Below are 22,421 nucleotides of genomic sequence, written 5' to 3'. Positions count from 1 at the left end.
CAGCCATGTTAATGCCCCGACACAACACATGCACAAGCCTGAAAAAAACCCACACTGTAAACAAGAAGAACAGGATAATCAGTGGCTGGCTCACTAATTAACATCCTCACAAAACATCTCATTAACATTTCCCACAGAGGGGAGAGATAAAGTGTAAGTGATATTCTGTACAGCGGCCTTTGGTATCGGGGGGGGCAAATATAAGCAGAATTTTAGAAGCAATAAGGAAAAATGAATCACTGGCCAGAGTAACAACGCTTTGGTTGTTAACCAGCAGCTTAACCTGCTTTAATGTGAGTGCAATAACATATGTCTGTTTCAGGGGCACAGTGGTATGGAGCGGTGTAGTCCACAGGAGATGGGTGGACAGTGATTCAACAAGGTGCAGACAGACAGGAGATGGGTGGACAGTGATTCAACAAGGTGCAGGGTGCAGACAGACAGGAGATGGGTGGACAGTGATTCAACAAGGTGCAGACAGACAGGAGATGGGTGGACAGTGATTCAACAAGGTGCAGGGTGCAGACAGACAGGAGATGGGTGGACAGTGATTCAACAAGGTGCAGACAGACAGGAGATGGGTGGACAGTGATTCAACAAGGTGCAGGGTGCATACAGACAGGAGATGGGTGGACAGTGATTCAACAAGGTGCAGGGTGCAGACAGACAGGAGATGGGTGGACAGTGATTCAACAAGGTGCAGACAGACAGGAGATGGGTGGACAGTGATTCAACAAGGTGCAGGGTGCAGACAGACAGGAGATGGGCGGACAGTGAATCAACAAGGTGCAGGGTGCAGACAGACAGGAGATGGGTGGACAGTGCTTCAACAAGGTGCAGGGTGCAGACAGACAGGAGATGGGTGGACAGTGCTTCAACAAGGTGCAGGGTGCAGACAGACAGGAGATGGGTGGACAGTGATTCAACAAGGTGCAGGGTGCAGACAGACAGGAGATGGGTGGACAGTGATTCAACAAGGTGCAGGGTGCAGACAGACAGGAGATGGGTGGACAGTGATTCAACAAGTCAAGGTGCAGGGTGCAGACAGACAGGAGATGGGTGGACAGTGATTCAACAAGGTGCAGGGTGCAGACAGACAGGAGATGGGTGGACAGTGATTCAACAAGGTGCAGGGTGCAGACAGACAGGAGATGGGTGGACAGTGATTCAACAAGGTGCAGGGTGCAGACAGACAGGAGATGGGTGGACAGTGATTCACAGACACAGTCAAGGTGCAGGGTGCAGACAGACAGGAGATGGGTGGACAGTGATTCAACAAGGTGCAGGGTGCAGACAGACAGGAGATGGGTGGACAGTGATTCAACAAGGTGCAGGGTGCAGACAGACAGGAGATGGGTGGACAGTGATTCAACAAGGTGCAGGGTGCAGACAGACAGGAGATGGGTGGACAGTGATTCAACAAGGTGCAGGGTGCAGATAGACAGGAGATGGGTGGACAGTGCTTCAACCAGGTGCAGGGTGCAGACAGACAGGAGATGGGTGGACAGTGCTTCAACAAGGTGCAGGGTGCAGACAGACAGGAGATGGGTGGACAGTGATTCAACAAGGTGCAGGGTGCAGACAGACAGGAGATGGGTGGACAGTGCTTCAACAAGGTGCAGGGTGCAGACAGACAGGAGATGGGTGGACAGTGCTTCAACAAGGTGCAGGGTGCAGACAGACAGGAGATGGGTGGACAGTGATTCAACAAGGTGCAGGGTGCAGACAGACAGGAGATGGGTGGACAGTGCTTCAACAAGGTGCAGGGTGCAGACAGACAGGAGATGGGTGGACAGTGCTTCAACAAGGTGCAGGGTGCAGACAGACAGGAGATGGGTGGACAGTGCATCAACAAGGTGCAGGGTGCAGACAGACAGGAGATGGGTGGACAGTGCTTCAACAAGTCAAGGTGCAGGGTGCAGACAGAAATCACAGCTGGCCCTCATCAGAATACTGTACGTCCAAAACATCACAAAGAGAACGAAAATTCCACAAATACTGACTTCCAGGAATCAGTGGTGTGTATGTGTGTGTTTGTAGGCATAGCAGAAAGGAGTGATTCCGTGAGTAGGTTATGACCCCTGACCTCTGACCTTGTTCTTCCAAACAGACTGTCTGTCCTGACCCCTGGTATTATCCGGCCGTCACCTGAGAATTATACCACTGTCAGGAGATAACCCCATAACCCAGCAATCATCACACAGCTACCACTACACTGGGGGGGGCTTATGATAAAGTAGCCCACTCTGAGTAGACAGAGAGGGAGAGGAGAGAAAGAGTTTGGGGAGAAAGAGAGAGAGACTCCTTTTGTAATCTGCTTGACAGGCCAGGTAGGCAGGTTGTGAGGGGTCAGGGGTCAGATGCTATCGGGAAAGCAGCTCAGTGCCTGGCAGCTCTGACGGAACTCTGCCTGCCTGCCACCAGGAAGTAGATACCATGACCTTTTGTGTAGAAGACCCCAAAATATGCTCTAAATCACAACGACCTTAACGTGGGAGCATGGGAAAAGGAAGAGAAACATCAATCATAGGACAGATTAATCCTCCTCGCCATTCTTCTGCTCCATCTATTAATAATGATGCCAGAGGGGTGAATTTGCTCCCAAGATTTATTCTGATATTGTGATTTCTATTAATTAACCTGCAATAGGGGCCTTCCTTTTAGAGAGGAATATGGACGACTCTGCTTTTTTTTAGAATGCAAAATCTCAGCTCATTGACAGCTCATTTAGACTGCAAAATCAAGTACTCATTGACCTATTCTAAAAAGACATTGTGAATAGGGCTGTTGATGTGACCGTATTAGCACCACACCGGTGGTCACGAGTCGTAAAGGCAGTCAAATTCCATGTGACTATTTAGTCATGGTAATTAGGCTTCTCCAGCTCTGAAGCTACTGATGGTCATTACTTAGCCTACTATATTTATTTCTCAAATGTCCTAATATTAAACAAATATGAAGCACATTGCTTCTCTTTACAACAGGAGTATAGCCTACCTGGCTGGCATGAAAATGAACCACAGGAAAAGCGTCCTCCATTCGCTATTTAAGTGCAGAGATAACATGTATTTTTTCCCCTGCCCCTGTTTTGAGACAGGTGCATGATAACGGTCCATTCTCAATCAAAACTCATTTCACACATATATGATTTAGTAAATGTAAAGACAACATTAAATCAAGAATAGTCTGATGGTTGACAATATTAGCTGATCACTTGTGAATGATGCCCAGTTTAAGGCAAGAAACAATGTTTTTATATCATAGTCGCACACCTCATGTAGCCTAGCCCATTATGTTTTCATAAGGTTTGTATCACAACTAAAGTGGCCAGATAACTTCTTAAAATGAAGCACATGAATCTGCTTTACAAAGGGTGTAGAGCCTAACTGGAATACATTAGCAGCACGTGAGTTTCAAGTTTGGGGAAGAACATTTTCAACATAAAAATGCCCCTTTGTATTAAAATAATGACATGGCATAATCTCATTTGTGGCCACTTATGATAATGGTGTTTTCCTGCTAATGGAACATTTGAGATTATAGCCTACTAGTGGTTGTATTCATTTGGGATCTATCGCATCCCACAACTGTCCCAGACTATGATTGGAATATTTATTTCTCACACAGAATATAATAGGTCAACTTTGTACTATGGTGGATAGTAGATTGACATAGGTTAGTGCTTTTGCTGTTCGTTAAGGCCTACCGTACTTCGCATCATACAGTGGAGCAAAAAAGTATTTAGTCAGCCACCAATTGTGCAAGATCTCCCACTTAAAAAGATGAGAGAGGCCTGTCATTTTCATCATAGGTACACTTCAACTATAACAGACAAAATGAGAAAAAAAATCCAGAAAATCACAGATTTTTTTTTTAGAAAATCACATTGTAGGATTTTTAATTAATTTATTTGCAAATTATGCTGGAAACTAAGTATTTGGTCACCTACAAACAAGCAAGATTTCTGGCTCTCACAGACCTGTAACAACTTGTTTAAGAGGCTCCTCAGTGCTCCACTTGTTACCTGTATTAATGGCACCTGTTTGAACTTGTTACCAGTATAAAAGACACCTGTCCACAACCTCAAACATTCACACTCCCAGCTCCACTATGGTCAAGACTAAAGAGCTGTCAAAGGACACCAGAAACAAAATTGTAGACCTGCACCAGGCTGGGAAGACTGAATCTGCAATAGGTAAGCAGCTTGGTTTGAAGAAATCAACTGTGGGAGCAATTATTAGGAAATGGAAGACATACAAGACCACTGATAATCTCCCTCGATCTGGGGCTCCACGCAAGATCTCACCCCGTGGGGTCAAAATGATCACAAGAACGGAGAGCAAATATCCCAGAACCACACGGGGGGACCTAGTGAATGACCTGCAGAGAGCTGGGACCAAAGTAACAAAGCCTACCATCACTAACACACTACGCCACCAGGGACTCAAATCCTGCAGTGCCAGACGTGTCCATTTGGATGATCCAGAAGAAGATTAGGAGAATGTCATATGGTCAGATGAAACCAAAATAGAACACTTTGGTAAAAACTCATCTCGTCGTGTTTGGAGGACAAAGAGCGCTGAGTTGCATCCAAAAAACACCATACCTACTGTGAAGCATGGGGGTGGAAACATGCTTTGGGGCTGTTTTTCTGCAAAGGGACCAGGACGACTGATCCGTGTAAAGGAAAGAATGAATGGGGCCATGTATCGTGAGATTTTGAGTGAAAACCTCCTTCCATCAGCAAGGGCATTGAAGATGAAACGTGGCTGGGTCTTTCAGCATGACAATGATCCCAAACACACTGCCCGGGCAACGAAGGAGTGGCTTCGTAAGAAGCATTTCAAGGTCCTGGAGTGGCCTAGCCAGTCTCCAGATCTCAACCCCATAGAAAATCTTTGGAGGGAGTTGAAAGTCCGTGTTGCCCAGCAACAGCCCCAAAACATCACTGCTCTAGAGGAGATCTGCATGGAGGAATGGGACAAAATACCAGCAACAGTGTGTGAAAACCTTGTGAAGACTTACAGAAAACGTTTGACCTCTGTCATTGCCAACAAAGGGTATATAACAAAGTATTGAGATAAACTTTTGTTATTGACCAAATACTTATTTTCCACCATAATTTGCAAATTCATAAAAAATCCTACAATGTGATTTTCTGGATTTGTTTTTCTCATTTTGCAGTGTACCTATTATGACAATTACAGGCCTCTCTCATCTTTTTAAGTGGGAGAACTTGCACAATTGGTGGCTGACTAAATACGTTTTTGCCCCACTGTACATCCTTACAATGTATTATAAATCAAAACATATAGCCCAACGTTTGTAGAACAACTAAAATGACATGAATAACTATAAATTAAGCATATAGGAGTACCTATTTCTTTGTTAACCTCTCAACACAGAATAGCCACTTGAACGCACTCCCTCAAATTGTTTGGAGTCATCCTTTCCATTTTATTCAGATTTGTTCAACTATATTCTTTATACTATGAAATAATATAAAATAATGCAGCAGAATTCTAAGCAAATCTTGTCTGCTAAATGAACTACTGTAGTCCACAGCCAGATGGCACAGCCAGATCAGGACCTATTCTGTTCTTCTGAAATAGACGACGTTTTCTTCATATCATGTTTCTTTAGACCCGTCTAAAATAATTAATGGATTTATTGTGAAGGTGTAGACTATATTACATGTATTATTAGACTTTTTAAAATGTAGATGTTCCAAAGGTCTGCATCAGTGACTTGTAGGCTATGTGTGGAAGCCAGGAGAGGATGGAATGCTTGGAATTAGTCAACACTGTAGCACGCTGGCAATGGTTAACCATTAATAAATTACGGTCTATTTACACTTACGATCTAATGACAATGATTACAAAAAAAACATTTAAAGGCATAAAAAACACAAATTCCTATGATTTACAGTGTTAAATAACTCCAATATGTGAGATTTAAAAAGAAATTGTGAACAACTGCTTCATTCTGTCGCTATAATAAGATTGGGAGCAACGTGTAAAAAGGGTTGTGGAAATCTGTTGCAGTTAAGTCGACTACAAAACTCACAATCCCAGTGCTCTCTCTCTCTGGTAAAGCTGGCTAGCCAGCTAACAAACATAGCTACACACAATAATAACAAAGTCAATATCAGCATGTAAAATAGCTAGCTAGCTGTAAAATGGAAGAAACAAACTGTAATATCAATTTAGGAGTTACAATCTCAATCACATTCAACCTGGTAGAGATCGCGTTTCTGGCTCAAAGCTGTGTGAGTCAGGTTGCGAGGGCCCTGCGAGCCTGCCAGCAGGGAAACGAGAAGAGAAAACCGCTTTCCATCTTGGTACTTCAAAGAAGAAAGGATATTAATCTGATGTGCACTGTGTACTTTGAGGACATTTAAAGGAAAGATATACTTTGTCATGGTGATATAGACGGCTGGATGTGTTGTAGACATGTATACCATCTATTGGCTTATTTGTGATCTGTAGTGCAGGTAATCTTTTAAAAACCATTATGAAATGTGATACATGTTTGTTATCCCCTATCTCCAGTGACAATGGCATAGCACATCACATTCCATCTCTAGGGTGGATTATCCCTTTAAAGAAATGTAGAACCTTTTTCTCAATGCCAGAAATGCTATAATAGTAACTTAGAGCACCCAAAGAAAACATTCCCAAAATACACACTCTTAAATCCATTTTTATAATATTGTAATGTTGTTCTAAAAGTTGGATTTGAAGGTTTCTCCAAATCAGCACAAACTTCAGAAACAATCCCACAACACCCCGCGGTCAGCATCACACAAACTTCAGAAACAATCCCACAACACCCCGCGGTCAGCATCACACAAACTTCAGAAACAATCCCACAACACCCCGCGGTCAGCATCACACAAACTTCAGAAACAATCCCACAACACCCCGCGGTCAGCATCACACAAACTTGTTTTGAACTTATATTTGTATTGTTTTCATATAAGCCCTTTTGGGTTTCCAACCACACCTGCACACCGTTTTTAACAGGTTTTTTTATGTGTACCGTTTTGTTTCACTTGTTATCTTTGATGCGAATAAATAAAACCTCATGTAAAACTTTGTGGGATACATTTGTGAGAATAAGGCGGGTGGATTGGATGTCTACTCGTCAATATTCAGCAAGAAGTTACTTTCCCTACCATCAACGTGGCTTTTAAAGCATCTCAAACAGACCGCAGCACCAGTAGAGACAGCATTATCAAGGGCTTCAGTGAGCATGGAAGTGAACCGGGTAAGTGAAAGAGACAACTTGCTACCTCTATGCTAACGTTACCTAGCAATACAGCTACCACATTTAGCTCATGTCTTCCATCTAAATAACACTGATCAAACTAATCAAACTAACCAAATGTAAACATGTCTGCCAGCTGTTGGTAGCTAACTACTGGTGCTGTCATACTATAGATAGTATAAGCCTTTGGGAAAGAGTTGTTTCTACGACTGGGGCAAAAACTGTGTGTGTGGATGACTCCTCGGAATTACAGCAGAATTGTTTATTTTTGTTTAACCAGGTAGGCCAGTTGAGAACAAGTTCTCATTTACAACTGCGACCTGGCCAAGATAGAGCAAAGCAGTGCGACAAAAACAACACAGAGTTACACATGGGATAAACAAACGTACAGTCAATAACACAATAGAAAAATCTACATACAGTGTGTGCAAATGTAGTAAGATTAGGGAGGTAAGACAATAAATAGACCATAATGGCGAAATAATTACGATTTAGCAATTAAACACTGGAGTGATAGATGTGCAAAAGATGAATGTGCAAGTATAGATACTGGGGTGCAAAGGAGCAACAACAACAAAAGAATATGGGGATGACGTAGTTGGGTGGGCTATTTACAGATGGGCTATGTACAGGTGCACAGATCGGAAGCTGCTCTCTGATGGCTAATGCTTAAAGTTAGTGAGGGAGATATACATCTCCAGCTTCAGTGATTTTTGCAATTCGTTCCAGTCAGTGGCAGCAGAGAACTGTAAGGAAAGGTGGCCAAAGGAAGAGTTGGCTTTGGAGTTGACCAGTGAAAAATATCTGCTGGAGCTCGTGCTACGGGTGGGTGCTGCTATGGTAACCAGTGAGATGAGATAAGGCGGGGCTTTACCTAGCAAAGACTTATAGATGACCTGGAGCCAGTGGGTTTGGCGACGAATATGAAGCGAGAGCCAGCCAACAAGTGCATACAGGCCTCAGTGGTGGGTAGTATATGGGGCTTTGGTGACAAAACGGATGGCACTGTGATAGACTACATCCAATTTTCTGAGTAGAGTGTTGGAGGCTATTTTGTAAATGACATCGCCAAAGTCAAGGATCGGTAGGATAGTCAGTTTTACAAGGGTAAGTTTGGCGGCGTGAGTGAAGGAGGCTTTGTTGCGGAATAGAAAGCCGACTCTAGATTTTATTTTAGATTGGAGATGTTTGATATGAGTCTGGAAGGAGAGTTTACAGTCTAGCCAGATACCTAGGTACTTATAGATGTCCACATATTCTAGGTCGAAACCATCCAGGGTGGTGATGCTAGTCGGGCGTGCGGGTGAAGGCAGCGAACGGTTGAAAAGCATGCATTTGGTTTTACTAGCGTTTAAGAGCAGTTGGAGGCCACGGAAGGAGTGTTGTATGGCATTGAAGCTCGTTTGGAGGTTAGATAGCACAGTTTTACAAGGTAATGTTTGGCAGCATGAGTGTAGGATGCTTTGTTTAGAAATAGGAAGCCGATTCTAGATTTAATTTTGGATTGGAGATGCTTAATGTGAGTCTGGAAGGAGAGTTTACAGTCTAACCAGACACCTAGGTATTTGTAGTTGTCCACATATTCTAAGTCAGACCCGTCCATAGTAGTGATGCTAGATGGGCAGGCGGGCGCGGGCAGTGATCGGTTGAATAGCATGCATTTAGTTTTGCTTGCATTTAAGAGAAGTTGGAGGCCACGGAAGGAGTGTTGTATGGCACTGAAGCTCGTCTGGAGGTTTGTTAACACAGTGTCCAAAGAAGGACCAGTCTGCGTAGAGGTGGATCAGAGAATCACCAGCAGCAGATCAACATCATTGATGTATACAGAGAAAATAGTCAGCCCGAGAATTGAACCCTTGTGGCACCCCCATAGAGACTGCCAGACGTCCGGACAACAGGCCCTCCGATTTGACACAATGAACTCTATCTGAGAAGTAGTTGGTGAACCAGGCGAGGCAGACATTAGAGAAAACAAGGCTGTTGAGTCTGCCAATAAGAATATGGTGATTGACAGAGTCAAAAGCCTTAGCCAGGTCGATGAAGATGGCTGCACAGTACTGTCTTTTATCGTTGGCGGTTATGATGTCGTTTAGGACCTTGAGCATGGCTGAGGTGCACCCATGACCAGCTCGGAAACCAGATTGCATAGCGGAGAAGGAACGGTGGGATTCGAAATAGTCGGTGATCTGTTTATTAACTTGGCTTTCAAAGACTTTAGAAAGGCAGGGTAGGATGGATATAGGTCTGTAGCAGTTTGGGTCTAGAGTGTCACCCCCTTTGAAGAGGGAGATGACCGCGGCAGCTTTCCAACCTTTAGGGATCTCAGATGATACGAAAGAGAGGTTGAACAGGCTAGTAATAGGGGTTGCAACAATTGTGGCGGATAATTTTAGAAAGAGAGTCCAGATTGACTAGCCCAGCTGATTTGTAAGGGTCCAGATTTTGCAGCTCTTTCAGAACATCAGCTATCTGGATTTGGGTGAGGGAGAATGGTGGAAGCTTGGGCAAGTTGCTGTGGGGGGTGCAGAGCTGTTGACCGGGGTAGGGGTAGCCAGGTGGAAAGCATGGCCAGCCGTTGAGAAATGCTTATTCAAATGATCGATTATCATAGATTATCGGTGGGCAGTGGGCAGCTGGGAGGAGGTGCACTTATTCTCCATGGACTTAGCTTTTCTAACTGCCTGTGTATATTGGTTCCTAACTTCCCTGAAAAGTTGCATATCGCGGGGACTATTTGATGCTAATGCAGTACGCCACAGAAGTTTTTGTGCTGGTCAAGGGCAGTCAGGTCCGGAGTGAACCAAAGGCTACATCTGTTCTTAGTTCTACATTATTTGAATGGGGCATGCTTATTTAAGATGGTGAGGAAAGCACTTTTAAAGAATAACCAGGCATCCTCTACTGACGGAATAAGGTCAATATCCTTCTAGGATACCCGGGCCAGGTCGATTAGAAAGGCCTGCTCACTGAAGTGTTTTAGGGAGCGTTTGACAGTGATGAGGGGTGGTCATTTGACCGTGGACCCATTACGGACGCAGGCAATGAGGCAGTGATCGCTGAGATCCTGGTTGAAGACATTGTATTCTGACATCTGCTATGGGCTAGGGCATCTCGAAGATACAGTGCTTTCATAAAGTATTCACACCCCTTGACTTTTTCCACATTGTGTTGTGTTACAGCCTGAATTAAAAATGTTTAAAAGTGAATAGAAAATGAAAAGCTGAAATGTCTTGAGTCAATGAGTTTTCAATCCCTTTGTTATTGTTGTTATTGCAAGCCTAAATAAGTTCAGTAGTACAAATTGGCTTAGCAAGTCAAATAAGTTGCATAATAGTGTTTAACATGATTGTTGAATGACTATCGAGCAGTCGGGCAGTGAATTTCAAACACATATTCAACCGCAAAGACCAGGGAGGTTTTCCAATGCCTCACAAAGAAGGGCACCTATTGGTTTTTTAAAAATCAGACATTGAATACCCCTTTGAGCATGGTGAAATTATTCATTACACTTTGTATCAATATACCCAGTCACTACAAACATACATGTGTCCCTCCTAACTCAGTTGTCAGAGAGGAAGGAAACCGCTCAGGAATTTTACTATGAGGCCAATGTTGATTTTAAATGCTGTGATAGGAGAAAACTGAGGATGGATCAACAACGTTGCAGTTACTACACCATACTGACATAATTGACAGAGTGAAAAGAAGGAAGCCTGTAGAGAATACAAATATTCAAAAACATGCATCCTGTTTGCAACAAGGCACTAAAGTAACACTGCAAAAAATGTAGCACAGCAATGAACTTTTTATCCTGAATACAAAGTGTTGTGTTTGGGGAAAATCCAATACAACACATTAATGAGTACCAATCCTCATATTTCCAAGCAAGTGGTGGCTGCATCATGTTATGGGTATGCTTGTAATTATTAAGGACAGGGGAGTTTTTCAGGTTAAAAAAGAAACGGAATGGACCTAAGCACAAGCAAAATCCTAGATGAAAACCTGGTTCAGTTTGCTTTCCAACAAACACTGGAGGATGAATTAATCTTTCAGCAGGACAATAACCTAAAACACAAGACCAAACATATACTGGAGTTGCTTATCAAGAAGACAGTGAATGTTCCTGAGTGGGCAAGTTGCAGTTGTGATTTAAATCTACTTGAACATCTATGGCAAGACCTGAAAATGGTTGTTCAGCAATGATCAACAACCAATTTGACAGAGCTTGAAGAATTTAGAAAAGAATACATGGGAAAAATGTCAAGGTGTGGAAAGCTCTTAGAGACTTACCCAGAAAACCCCACAGCTGTAATCGCTGCCAAAGGTGCTTCTACAAAGTATTGATTCAGGGGTATGACTACTTATGTCAATTAGATATTTCAATATTTCATTTTCAAAAATGTTGCAAAAATGTCTACAATCATGTTTTCACTTTGTCATTATTGGGGTATTGTTGTATATGGGTGAGACAATAAATCAATTTAATCCATTTTGAATTCAGGCAACAAAATGTGGAATAAATCACGTGGTATGAATACTTTCTGAAGGCACTGTATTCCCTACACTGGACTGATGGCAGATTTTAGGAATGTAATATGTAATATGTTGGGCCTGCGCGATGTGGGGGCTGCACACTGCGGTAATTCAATCTGTGGCTCCGGGGGAGTTTTCTAAGCAGCCTGCTAGGTGCAGGCTTCACTGAAATGTGATGCTCCGGCCATGGATCCCATCGCGGATCTGGGGATATTTCTGAGAATCCCCGGAGCCAGTCTTTGGATGGGTGGATTTTGCTTAATGGGAAAGTGTTTTTCTTTATTATCTTTGGATCGATGTTGTCACCTTTGCTTCAAAGTTGACGAGGCAGCAGCTAGCTTTAGCTTGATATAGCTAGTTCTCTTCCTCTGTTTCTGAATGAATTTGTGGCTATTTCTTTCTAGCTGGCAAAATAAGTGAGATAGATTTGGTTTGTGTACTGCCATATGTCGATAACACAGCTAATTTTGACACTGGTATAGGCTAATAAATATCCCAAGCCTAGCCAGCTAGACAGTGATAGCCACAAGCTAAAACTGGGGAGAGAGGGAGGAGAGGATTCACGTTCTGTTTCATTTGCTGCTGATATGCTAATGTTAACTCAAGTAAAAAATGTCCACATGTAATTGATGAAATTAGATTTTAAATGTGCCAATACATTGTGAATATTTTAGAAAAATCTCACAGCCATTTCCATACTAAAGATGAAGTACCACTTGATCACCAGCTTACCATGTACACTAGTCTACAGGCAATGGTTCCTCCACTGTGTGAGTCATAGAAATTACAATCTTGCCTTCGGTAGTTTCCGGCAATCATTTTTCAAGTTAGAAAAAGTTCATATACAGCACCAATTACATAAATATCTGATATGGTCTATTATCTGCTACCTGAACTTTTACAACAAATTAATTTAAGAAAAAACAAGTATTGCTGTTTAGGAATATGTTTGTTTAATTAGAGATCTGGGTTGAGTTTAAAACTGTAGGTCTGTTATCATTCACATCCTGCTATCTATCAGTCTTCATCTCTCTTCACTCAGTGTTCCCTCTCTTCTCAGTTTCTCCCACTATGCTCTCTCTCCCTCTCACTCATTCCCTCACTTACTCTATCTCACTTTGTGCAATGAGTTCTCTCTCTGTCCCTCCCCTCTCTCCCTCTCACTCATTCCCTCACTTACTCTATCTCACTTTGTGCCATGAGTTCTCTCTCTGTCCCTCCCCTCTCTCCCTCTCACTCATTCCCTCACTTACTCTCTCACTTTGTGCCGTGAGTTCTCTCTCTGTCCCTCCCCTCTCTCCCTCTCACTCATTCCCTCACTTACTCTATCTCACTTTGTGCCATGAGTTCTCTCTCTGTCCCTCCCCTCTCTCCCTCTCACTCATTCCCTCACTTACTCTATCTCACTTTGTGCCATGAGTTCTCTCTCTGTCCCTCCCCTCTCTCCCTCTCACTCATTCCCTCACTTACTCTCTCACTTTGTGCCATGAGTTCTCTCTCTGTCCCTCCCCTCTCTCCCTCTCACTCATTCCCTCACTTACTCTATCTCACTTTGTGCCATGAGTTCTCTCTCTGTCCCTCCCCTCTCTCCCTCTCACTCATTCCCTCACTTACTCTATCTCACTTTGTGCAATGAGTTCTCTCTCTCTCCTCTCTCCTCTCTCCCGGTAATCAACCCAGTACTAATGGCTTATTGTTTCTGCTCCAGCAGACACATCCCACTTGTTTATTTCCCCCCCCTCTCGTAAATCTGGAGGAGCTAAAATTGTACCGTTATAATCTCAGGTAATTATCAGACACCCTCTCTCTCCATTCCTCCATCTCTCCTTCACTCTCTTACCCCCACCTCTATATGAAACAGCCATCCCATTGCAAAGTTCTCTGTAACTCTCACTGATGTGGGATTCAAGTGTTTTCAGTTTGTGTGTACAGTATGTGTAGGTTAAAGACAAGCTCCGGAACTTTGGCGACTACTAAGTATTTTTAAACCACCCACTTTGGGCTGGATGTGTCAATGCATAGTTCATACATGCATAACATATGAGCAGAATTATTGTTTTACCTCAACTAGCTACAAAATCCCTAGTGTGAAAGCAACTTTTTTGCTGGAAACTGTTGTGCTGTGCCATTTTCCCTACATTCCCCCCCGTGGGCCAACCCACTACCAATTCGAGTTCAACCAATGAGCTTCAGCCCCTCGCCATGCGAGTGACAGCTAGCAAGAGGCATATCATGCACAAACAGCAGAGCGAGAGAGAAATGAAGTTGTGCATATATCTGCACCAGTGGAGGCTGGTGGGAGGAGCAATAGGACGGCTCATTGTAATGGCTGGAATGGAATTAGTGGAACGGAGCCAAACATTTGGTTTCCATATGTTTGATGTGTTTGATACCGTTCCATTTATTCCATTGCAGCCATTATAATGAACCCATTGTCCTATAGCTCTTCCAACCAGCCTCTACTGAAGTGCACATGTGAGACATACTAATTTTAGGGGACCACTTTTGGCTCGTGTGTGCTAGTTTCAGAACTACTGGCTCAAAACTACACAAAAGTATCAGAGAATCTCTTTAATAAAACTCCAGCAGTGTGTACTGTATGCGTAGGTTAATAAAACTCCAGCAGTGTGTATGTGTAGGTTAATAAAACTCCAGCAGTGTGTATGTGTAGGTTAATAAACCTCCAGCAGTGTGTACTGTATGTGTAGGTTAATAAACCTCCAGCAGTGTGTACTGTATGTGCAGGTTAATAAACCTCCAGCAGTGTGTACTGTATGTGTAGGTTAATAAACCTCCAGCAGTGTGTACTGTATGTGCAGGTTAATAAACCTCCAGCAGTGTGTACTGTATGTGCAGGTTAATAAACCTCCAGCAGTGTGTACTGTATGTGTAGGTTAATAAACCTCCAGCAGTGTGTACTGTATGTGCAGGTTAATAAACCTCCAGCAGTGTGTACTGTATGTGTAGGTTAATAAAACTCCAGCAGTGTGTATGTGTAGGTTAATAAAACTCCAGCAGTGTGTATGTGTAGGTTAATAAACCTCCAGCAGTGTGTACTGTATGTGCAGGTTAATAAACCTCCAGCAGTGTGTATGTGTAGGTTAATAAACCTCCAGCAGTGTGTACTGTATGTGTAGGTTAATAAAACTCCAGCAGTGTGTGACTCACCCACTCCTGCTGTATGAGGCTGACAGCCTTGATGGCCTTGGAGAGATTCCTACAGGCCAGGATCACATGGGCCCCATGGAGGGCAAACGACTTGGCTGTCTCAAAACCTACACACAGAGAGGAGGTAGCAACAGGGGTAGGGAGAGAGGGAGAGAGAGATGTTTACACAGATCCACAAAGAATTAGAAAACAAACCCAATTTTGATAAACTCCCATATCTATTGGATGAAATACCACAGTGTGCCATCACAGCAGCAAGATTTATGACTTGTTGCCACAAGAAAAGGGCAACCAGTGAAGAACAAACATAATTGTAAATACAACCCATATTTAGGTTTATTTGCACATCGTTACAACATCTGAAATGTATTTTATTATTTTGGAACTTCTGTGAGTGTAATGTTTACTATTAATTTTTATTGTTTATTTCACTTTTGTTTATTATCTACTTCACTTTCTTTGGCAATGTTTGGCAATGTTTCTCATGCCAATAAAGCCCTTGAATTGAATTGAATCGAGAGGAAGGGGCATGGAAGAGGGGAGCAACAGAGGGGGTGGAGGGAGAGAAGATAGAGAGGAGGGAGACAGAGGGAGTAATGCTTTAAAGAGGAGTTATTTTGGGAGATAATTTGGAGATACTCAGGGCAATTGACTGTGAAGGGGAATAAGATGAGTTAGAAATTATATTAAACATAGATATGGATTCTATCACTGAGGAGGAAGCCAAAGGGTCTACTAGGGAAAGTTAATCATGTCTCTGTGAAGTGATGAAACTGATTGAATTAATGTGGTTCAGGACTTCACCCACTAGTCTCGGATACAGTTATAGGAAACCAACCACAAGCCATTTTACAAGTTATCACTATCCACTGACTGTACTGAGAGAAACATGGAGATTCATATTGGTTGGAGTGATAATGTGATATCAGTTCTGCTAGCAATAACAATAATGATGTTGATGATTAGGTTAACTACTGAAGTTATAGAGAGGACAACTAGAAAATGTGAACCATTCGACTGACTTGAAGAAAACGTCCATATAAAACCTTGGTGTGATATTCTAGCACTTCAAAGACTGACTGATAAAGACATTTATTACATCAAAAGAGTGGTTCTGATAGAAACTGGATTTATCAGTACAAGACTACTTCACGACTCCATACAAATCATGTAGTCACGATAAAACGGACAAAAAAACAAGATAGAGACGGAAGTTAATTTCCAAATTGCCAGTCTAAATGGGTCATTTCAACCCAGAGGTAGAATTCATTTACGAGATGACATTTTCCTTAAATCATGTTTTTATTTCCTGTTAAGATTGACTAACTTTCCCATCCGTGGATGTTGATATTAACAGTGTGCTATAAACCGTTCAGTATCCACTCAGTGGTACACTATTTCTCAATCATTTCCTTTGACAGTCATGTATACATCTTTAATAAACAGACACACAGCATGTGCACGCACGCACGCACACACACACACACACACACACACACACACACACACACACACACACAGACATAGAGTGATGAGTGACATGCCGGTAGGGCAGGTTGATGCCCGCTAAGTGGTTGTGACAGAGAGGGAGTGGCAGACAGCCAGTGCCACAGCCAGCGTGGATTAAAACCAACCAGTAATTAGATTAGGTCTTAATCTGATTTTCATTAAATGGAGAACTAGGGTGCCTAATTGTGAGTGGAGTGTTAAAGAGTAATATCTATTAAAACTGTAAATTGGAGTGGGATTGGAAGGTCTCGATGACAACTGAAGCATGGAATTAAATCATATGACACTTATTAGGTGTAATGGAAAATGTGCTGCCACGCGTCCCCTCGCAGGAAAAGGACACGAACATAATAACAAAATGAAAGAAGAGAAAGTGTTGCACTTTGACTGTGAGAAAATGATAAATCAACACTTTTTAAAATGGTGTTTGAACAGGCATAATCTTACATACAAAGTATCACAGAGCCTTGACACAAACTTTTTCTCACTCTCTCTGACTAGTTTCATAGTTGTTCAAATACCCCTTACCAGTTCAAATACTAATACTAATATGTCAAATGGGAATGTTTCTCAAACAAAACGTCTGATTTACCCTACATTATACAATGAACCAGACAGCAACAAACCCAAGGTTCTACTCATATGTACAAAGAATAAACAGCAGTCAGAACAGGAGATTAGACATGCCTGCTACAGCTTAAACAATGATTATTCCATCCTGTCTACATTGGACAAGAACACTGGCAGCTGGGTAAACAATGCCACCCCACACTCACTTGTTGTGTGTACCAAGCATGAAAGGGAAATTAATCGACACCAGTGTTTTCCATAATGGAGTACAAATTAGAATATGACAACAACAACATGGGTGACAGAGACGTGTTTTCTTCATGACAAATAACAAGGGCTTGGCATTAATTGTGAAATAACGAGAGTGCCGTTGGTTTACAAAGACTCCCCACCCTCAAGCCTGTGTTTCCTGTACGGAGGTGGTGTGGAGATGAGTTCCTGGTCAGGTGAACAACAGGGGGAGGTTATTTAGCGTTCCACTCAGACTGTAGAACATGACAGGAGGCCAGGCTGGGGTACGTTCCACTCAGACTGTAGAACATGACAGGAGGCCAGGCTGGGGTACGTTCCACTCAGACTGTAGAACATGACAGGAGGCCAGGCTGGGGTACGTTCCACTCAGACTGTAGAACATGACAGGAGGCCAGGCTGGGGTACGTTCCACTCAGACTGTAGAACATGACAGGAGGCCAGGCTGGGGTGACGTTCCACTCAGACTGTAGAACATGACAGGAGGCCAGGCTGGGGTACGTTCCACTCAGACTGTAGAACATGACAGGAGGCCAGGCTGGGGTACGTTCCACTCAGACTGTAGAACATGACAGGAGGCCAGGCTGGGGTACGTTCCACTCAGACTGTAGAACATGACAGGAGGCCAGACTGGGGTACGTTCCACTCAGACTGTAGAACATGACAGGAGGTCAGGCTGGGGTACGTTCCACTCAGACTGTAGAACATGACAGGAGGTCAGGCTGGGGTACGTTCCACTCAGACTGTAGAACATGACAGGAGGTCAGGCTGGGGTACGTTCCACTCAGGGACAGTGACAGGCCTACTCAACAGTAAGCGTTTAGACTAGGGATAGACACACCACACTCTTAGGGCTGGTTTCCTGGACCCAGATTAAGACTACTTCAGGATTAAAAAGCATTTTCAATGGAGAATCGTCATCACTTTGAAGGTCCATAGCATCCATAAGTAAAACACTGTATCATTGTACAATCAGAGAAACATCTCTATAAAGCAGTGGATGCTCTGCATGGTACATTAGGATCCTGGCCATCCTGATATCCACAATAATGAGTGTGATTTAATGCTCTGTTTGTCCTGCGAGGCCCAACGCCCCTCTTCGTATTTCCTCCATACACAGGTGTATTGGCTCAGCCTAATGAGATCATTACCAGTAAACCTGTTTATTTGGCAAATGGAAAAGCATTTTACTACAATGAACTGTGTTGATTTGGGCAAACAGAGCTAAAATCAGATCATTAAAACCCACAATGGTAAACATGTTTATTTGGCGAACAGATAACCTCCCTTGCCAGAAGATTCAGACCCTACCGTTATTCTTGTTTACACTGAGCTGCACTGAAGTCGGAGGCACTGGTCTATTTACCATTAGGCAGAAGAGGCGATTGCCTCACACCATCAAGGGACCTCATGATCTGGGCATAAAAAAAATAGATACAAAAATAATAATTTCTCAGCTTGAGGTCTTCTCATGCTCTGCTGGAGACGTCATTGCCATCAAAATCTGTCTGTTTAAGATAGAGAAATATTTTCTTTGCATGGGCTACGTCTCAATCGGGGCGGCAGGGTAGCCTAGTGGTTAGAGTGTTGGACTAGTAACCGAAAGGCTGCAAGTTCAAATCCCCAAGCTGACAAGGTACAAATCTGTCGTTCTGCCCCTGAACAGGCAGTTAACCCACTGTTCCTAGGCCGTCATTGAAAATAAGAATTTGTTCTTAACTGACTTGCCTAGTTAAATAAATACAAATATTTAAAAAATCCACTGCATCTGCCAATGTCGGCGGTGGAAGGTGGCCGAGCTACATCAGTATTTGTCAGGCCAGGAGACATCTCGAAAATCGGTCTTCTCAAGAAAACATTGGTAGCGTCCGAATGGTTTGGGCTACACAATTATATGACTCTCTATGGAAAGATGAGACTTACGAACGATGCTGTTCTCCGTTTTTCTCTATGACCCCCACAAGTGTCACTAGACTCACCTGAAGGTACCGGGCTGAAAAATGAATGGAAGTTAATATGGCATTTCCACAGGTAATTCCATGATAAAATATTATAAAACATATTCTGAGCTTTCTTCTCTCTCTCACATACAGAACAGACACTTCAAAACATACTTCCTTTTGATAACATTTTTGACTGTTTTTCCATGTATGAATCTGTTATTAAATGCGTTTCTATGGGCTAATAGCAATAAGGCCAAATTCAATGTTTCATTAAATATATACACTGCTCAAAAAAATTAAGGGAACACTAAAATAACACATCCTAGATCTGAATGAATGAAATATTCTTATTAAATACTTTTTTCTTTAACTAGTTGAATGTGCTGACAACAAAATCACACAAAAATGATCAATGGAAATCAAATTTATCAACCCATGGAGGTCTGGATTTGGAGTCACTCAAAATTAAAGTGGAAAAGCACACTACAGGCTGATCCAAATTTGATGTAATGTCCTTAAAACAAGTCAAAATGAGGCTCAGTAGTGTGTGTGGCCTCCACGTGCCTGTATGATGTCACTACAACGCCTGGGCATGCTCCTGATGAGGTGGTGGATGGTCTCCTGAGGGATCTCCTCCCAGACCTGGACTAAAGCATCCGCCAACTCCTGGACAGTCTGTGGTGCAACGTGGCGTTGGTGGATGGAGCGAGACATGATGTCCCAGATGTGCTCAAATGGATTCAGGTCTGGGGAACGGGCGGGCCAGTCCATAGCATCAATGCCTTCCTCTTGCAGGAACTGCTGACACACTCCAGCCACATGAGGTCTAGCATTGTCTTGCATTAGGAGGAACCCAGGGCCAACCGCACCAGCATATGGTCTCACAAGGGGTCTGAGGATCTCATCTCGGTACCTAATGGCAGTCAGGCTACCTCTAGCGAGCACATGGAAGGCTGTGCGGCCCCCCAAAGAAATGCCACCCCACACCATGACTGACCCACCGCCAAACCGGTCATGCTGGAGGATGTTGCAGGTAAGCAGAACGTTCTCCACAGAGTCTCCAGCCTCTGTCACGTCTGTCACATGTGCTCAGTGTGAACCTGCTTTCATCTGTGAAGAGCACAGGGCGCCAGTGGCGAATTTGCCAATCTTTGTGTTCTCTGGCAAATGCCAAACGTCCTGCACGGTGTTGGGCTGTAAGCACAACCCCCACCTGTGGACGTCGGCCCTCATACCACCAGACCCTCATGGAGTCTGTTTCTGACCGTTTGAGCAGACACATGCACATTTGTGGCCTGCTGGAGGTCATTTTGCAGGGCCATTTTGCAGGGCTCTGGCAGTGCTCCTCCTGCTCCTCCTTGCACAAAGGCGGAGGTAGCGGTCCTGCTGCTGGGTTGTTGCCCTCCTACGGCCTCCTCCACGTCTCCTGATGTACTGGCCTGTCTCCTGGTAGCGCCTCCATGCTCTGGACACTACGCTGACAGACACTGCAAACCTTCTTGCCACAGCTCGCATTGATGTGCCATCCTGGATGAGATGCACTACCTGAGCCACTTGTGTGGGTTGTAGACTCCTTCTCATGCTACCACTAGAGTGAAAGCACCGCCAGCATTCAAAAGTGACCAAAACATCAGCCAGGAAGCATAGGAACTGAGAAGTGGTCTGTGGTCACCACCTGCAGAACCACTCCTTTATTGGGGGTGTCTTGCTAATTGCCTATAATTTCCACCTGTTGTCTATTCCATTTGCACAACAGCATGTGAAATGTATTGTCAATCAGTGTTGCTTCTTAAGTGGACAGTTTGATTTCACAGAAGTGTGATTGACTTGGAGTTACATTGTGTTGTTTAAGTGTTCCCTTTATTTTTTTGAGCGGTGTATATACAGTGCCTTGTGAAAGTATTCGGCCCCCTTGAACTTTGCGACCTTTTGACACATTTCAGGCTTCAAACATAAATATATAAAACTGTATTTTTTTGTGAAGAATCAACAACAAGTGGGACACAATCATGAAGTGGAACAACATTTATTGGATATTTCAAACTTTTTTAACAAATCGGACGTGCAAAATTATTCAGCCCCCTTAAGTTAATACTTTGTAGCGCCACCTTTTGCTGCGATTACAGCTGTAAGTCGCTTGGGGTATGTCTCTATCAGTTTTGCACATCGAGAGACTGAACATTTTTACCATTCCTCCTTGCAAAACAGCTCGAGCTCAGTGAGGTTGGATGGAGAGCATTTGTGAACAGCAGTTTTCAGTTCTTTCCACAGATTCTCGATTGGATTCAGGTCTGGACTTTGACTTGGCCATTCTAACACCTGGATATGTTTATTTTTGAACCATTCCATTGTAGATTTTGCTTTATGTTTTGGATCATTGTCTTGTTGGAAGACAAATCTCCGTCCCAGTCTCAGGTCTTTTGCAGACTCCATCAGGTTTTCTTCCAGAATGGTCCTGTATTTGGCTCCATCCATCTTCCCATCAATTTTAACCATCTTCCCTGTCCCTGCTGAAGAAAAGCAGGCCCAAACCATGATGCTGCCACCACCATGTTTGACAGTGGGGATGGTGTGTTCAGGGTGATGAGCTGTGTTGCTTTTACGCCAAACATAACGTTTTGCATTGTTGCCAAAAAGTTCAATTTTGGTTTCATCTGACCAGAGCACCTTCTTCCACATGTTTGGTGTGTCTCCCAGGTGGCTTGTGGCAAACTTTAAACGACACTTTTTATGGATATCTTTAACCTCTTGCCTCTACTTGGGACGCTTGCGTCCCAACTAGAGCTCTGGAAATGCAAATGCACTACGCTAAATGCTAATAGTATTAGTTAAAACTCAAAAGTTCATTAAAATACACATGCAGGGTATCAAATTAAAGCTACACTCGTTGTGAATCCAGGCAACAAGTCAGATTTTTAAAATGCTTTTCGGCGACAGCATGAGAAGCTATTATCTGATAGCATGCACCAATACACTACAACAGAAAAGCACAGCAGGGGACGTAAACAAAATAATTAGCATTTCGGCGTTACACAAACCGCACAATAAAATAGAAAACAGTCATTACCTTTCACCATCTTCTTTGTTGGCACTCCTAGATGTCCCATAAACACTATTGGGTCTTTATTTCGATTAAATCGGGCCATATAAAGCCAAGATATCGTTATATGTAGACTGTGT

The 22,421-nt window shown here is 43.2% G+C and overlaps 1 protein-coding gene across 1 annotated transcript in view; it reads right to left on the bottom strand.

The window, feature by feature from the left end:
* The window catches only part of wwox (WW domain containing oxidoreductase), a 360,819-nt gene that overhangs the window by 317,727 nt on the left and 20,671 nt on the right, over positions 1–22,421 (bottom strand). The window contains exon 5 of the mRNA XM_065022484.1: positions 14,971–15,077. Within this exon, the coding sequence (XP_064878556.1) occupies positions 14,971–15,077 (107 nt within the window). The remainder of the gene's footprint in view (positions 1–14,970; positions 15,078–22,421) is intronic.

This window comes from Oncorhynchus nerka, linkage group LG9a, assembly GCF_034236695.1.
Source record: "Oncorhynchus nerka isolate Pitt River linkage group LG9a, Oner_Uvic_2.0, whole genome shotgun sequence".
NCBI classification, from domain to species: Eukaryota; Metazoa; Chordata; class Actinopteri; order Salmoniformes; family Salmonidae; genus Oncorhynchus; species Oncorhynchus nerka.
This window is presented reverse-complemented; position numbering and strand designations above follow the sequence as displayed.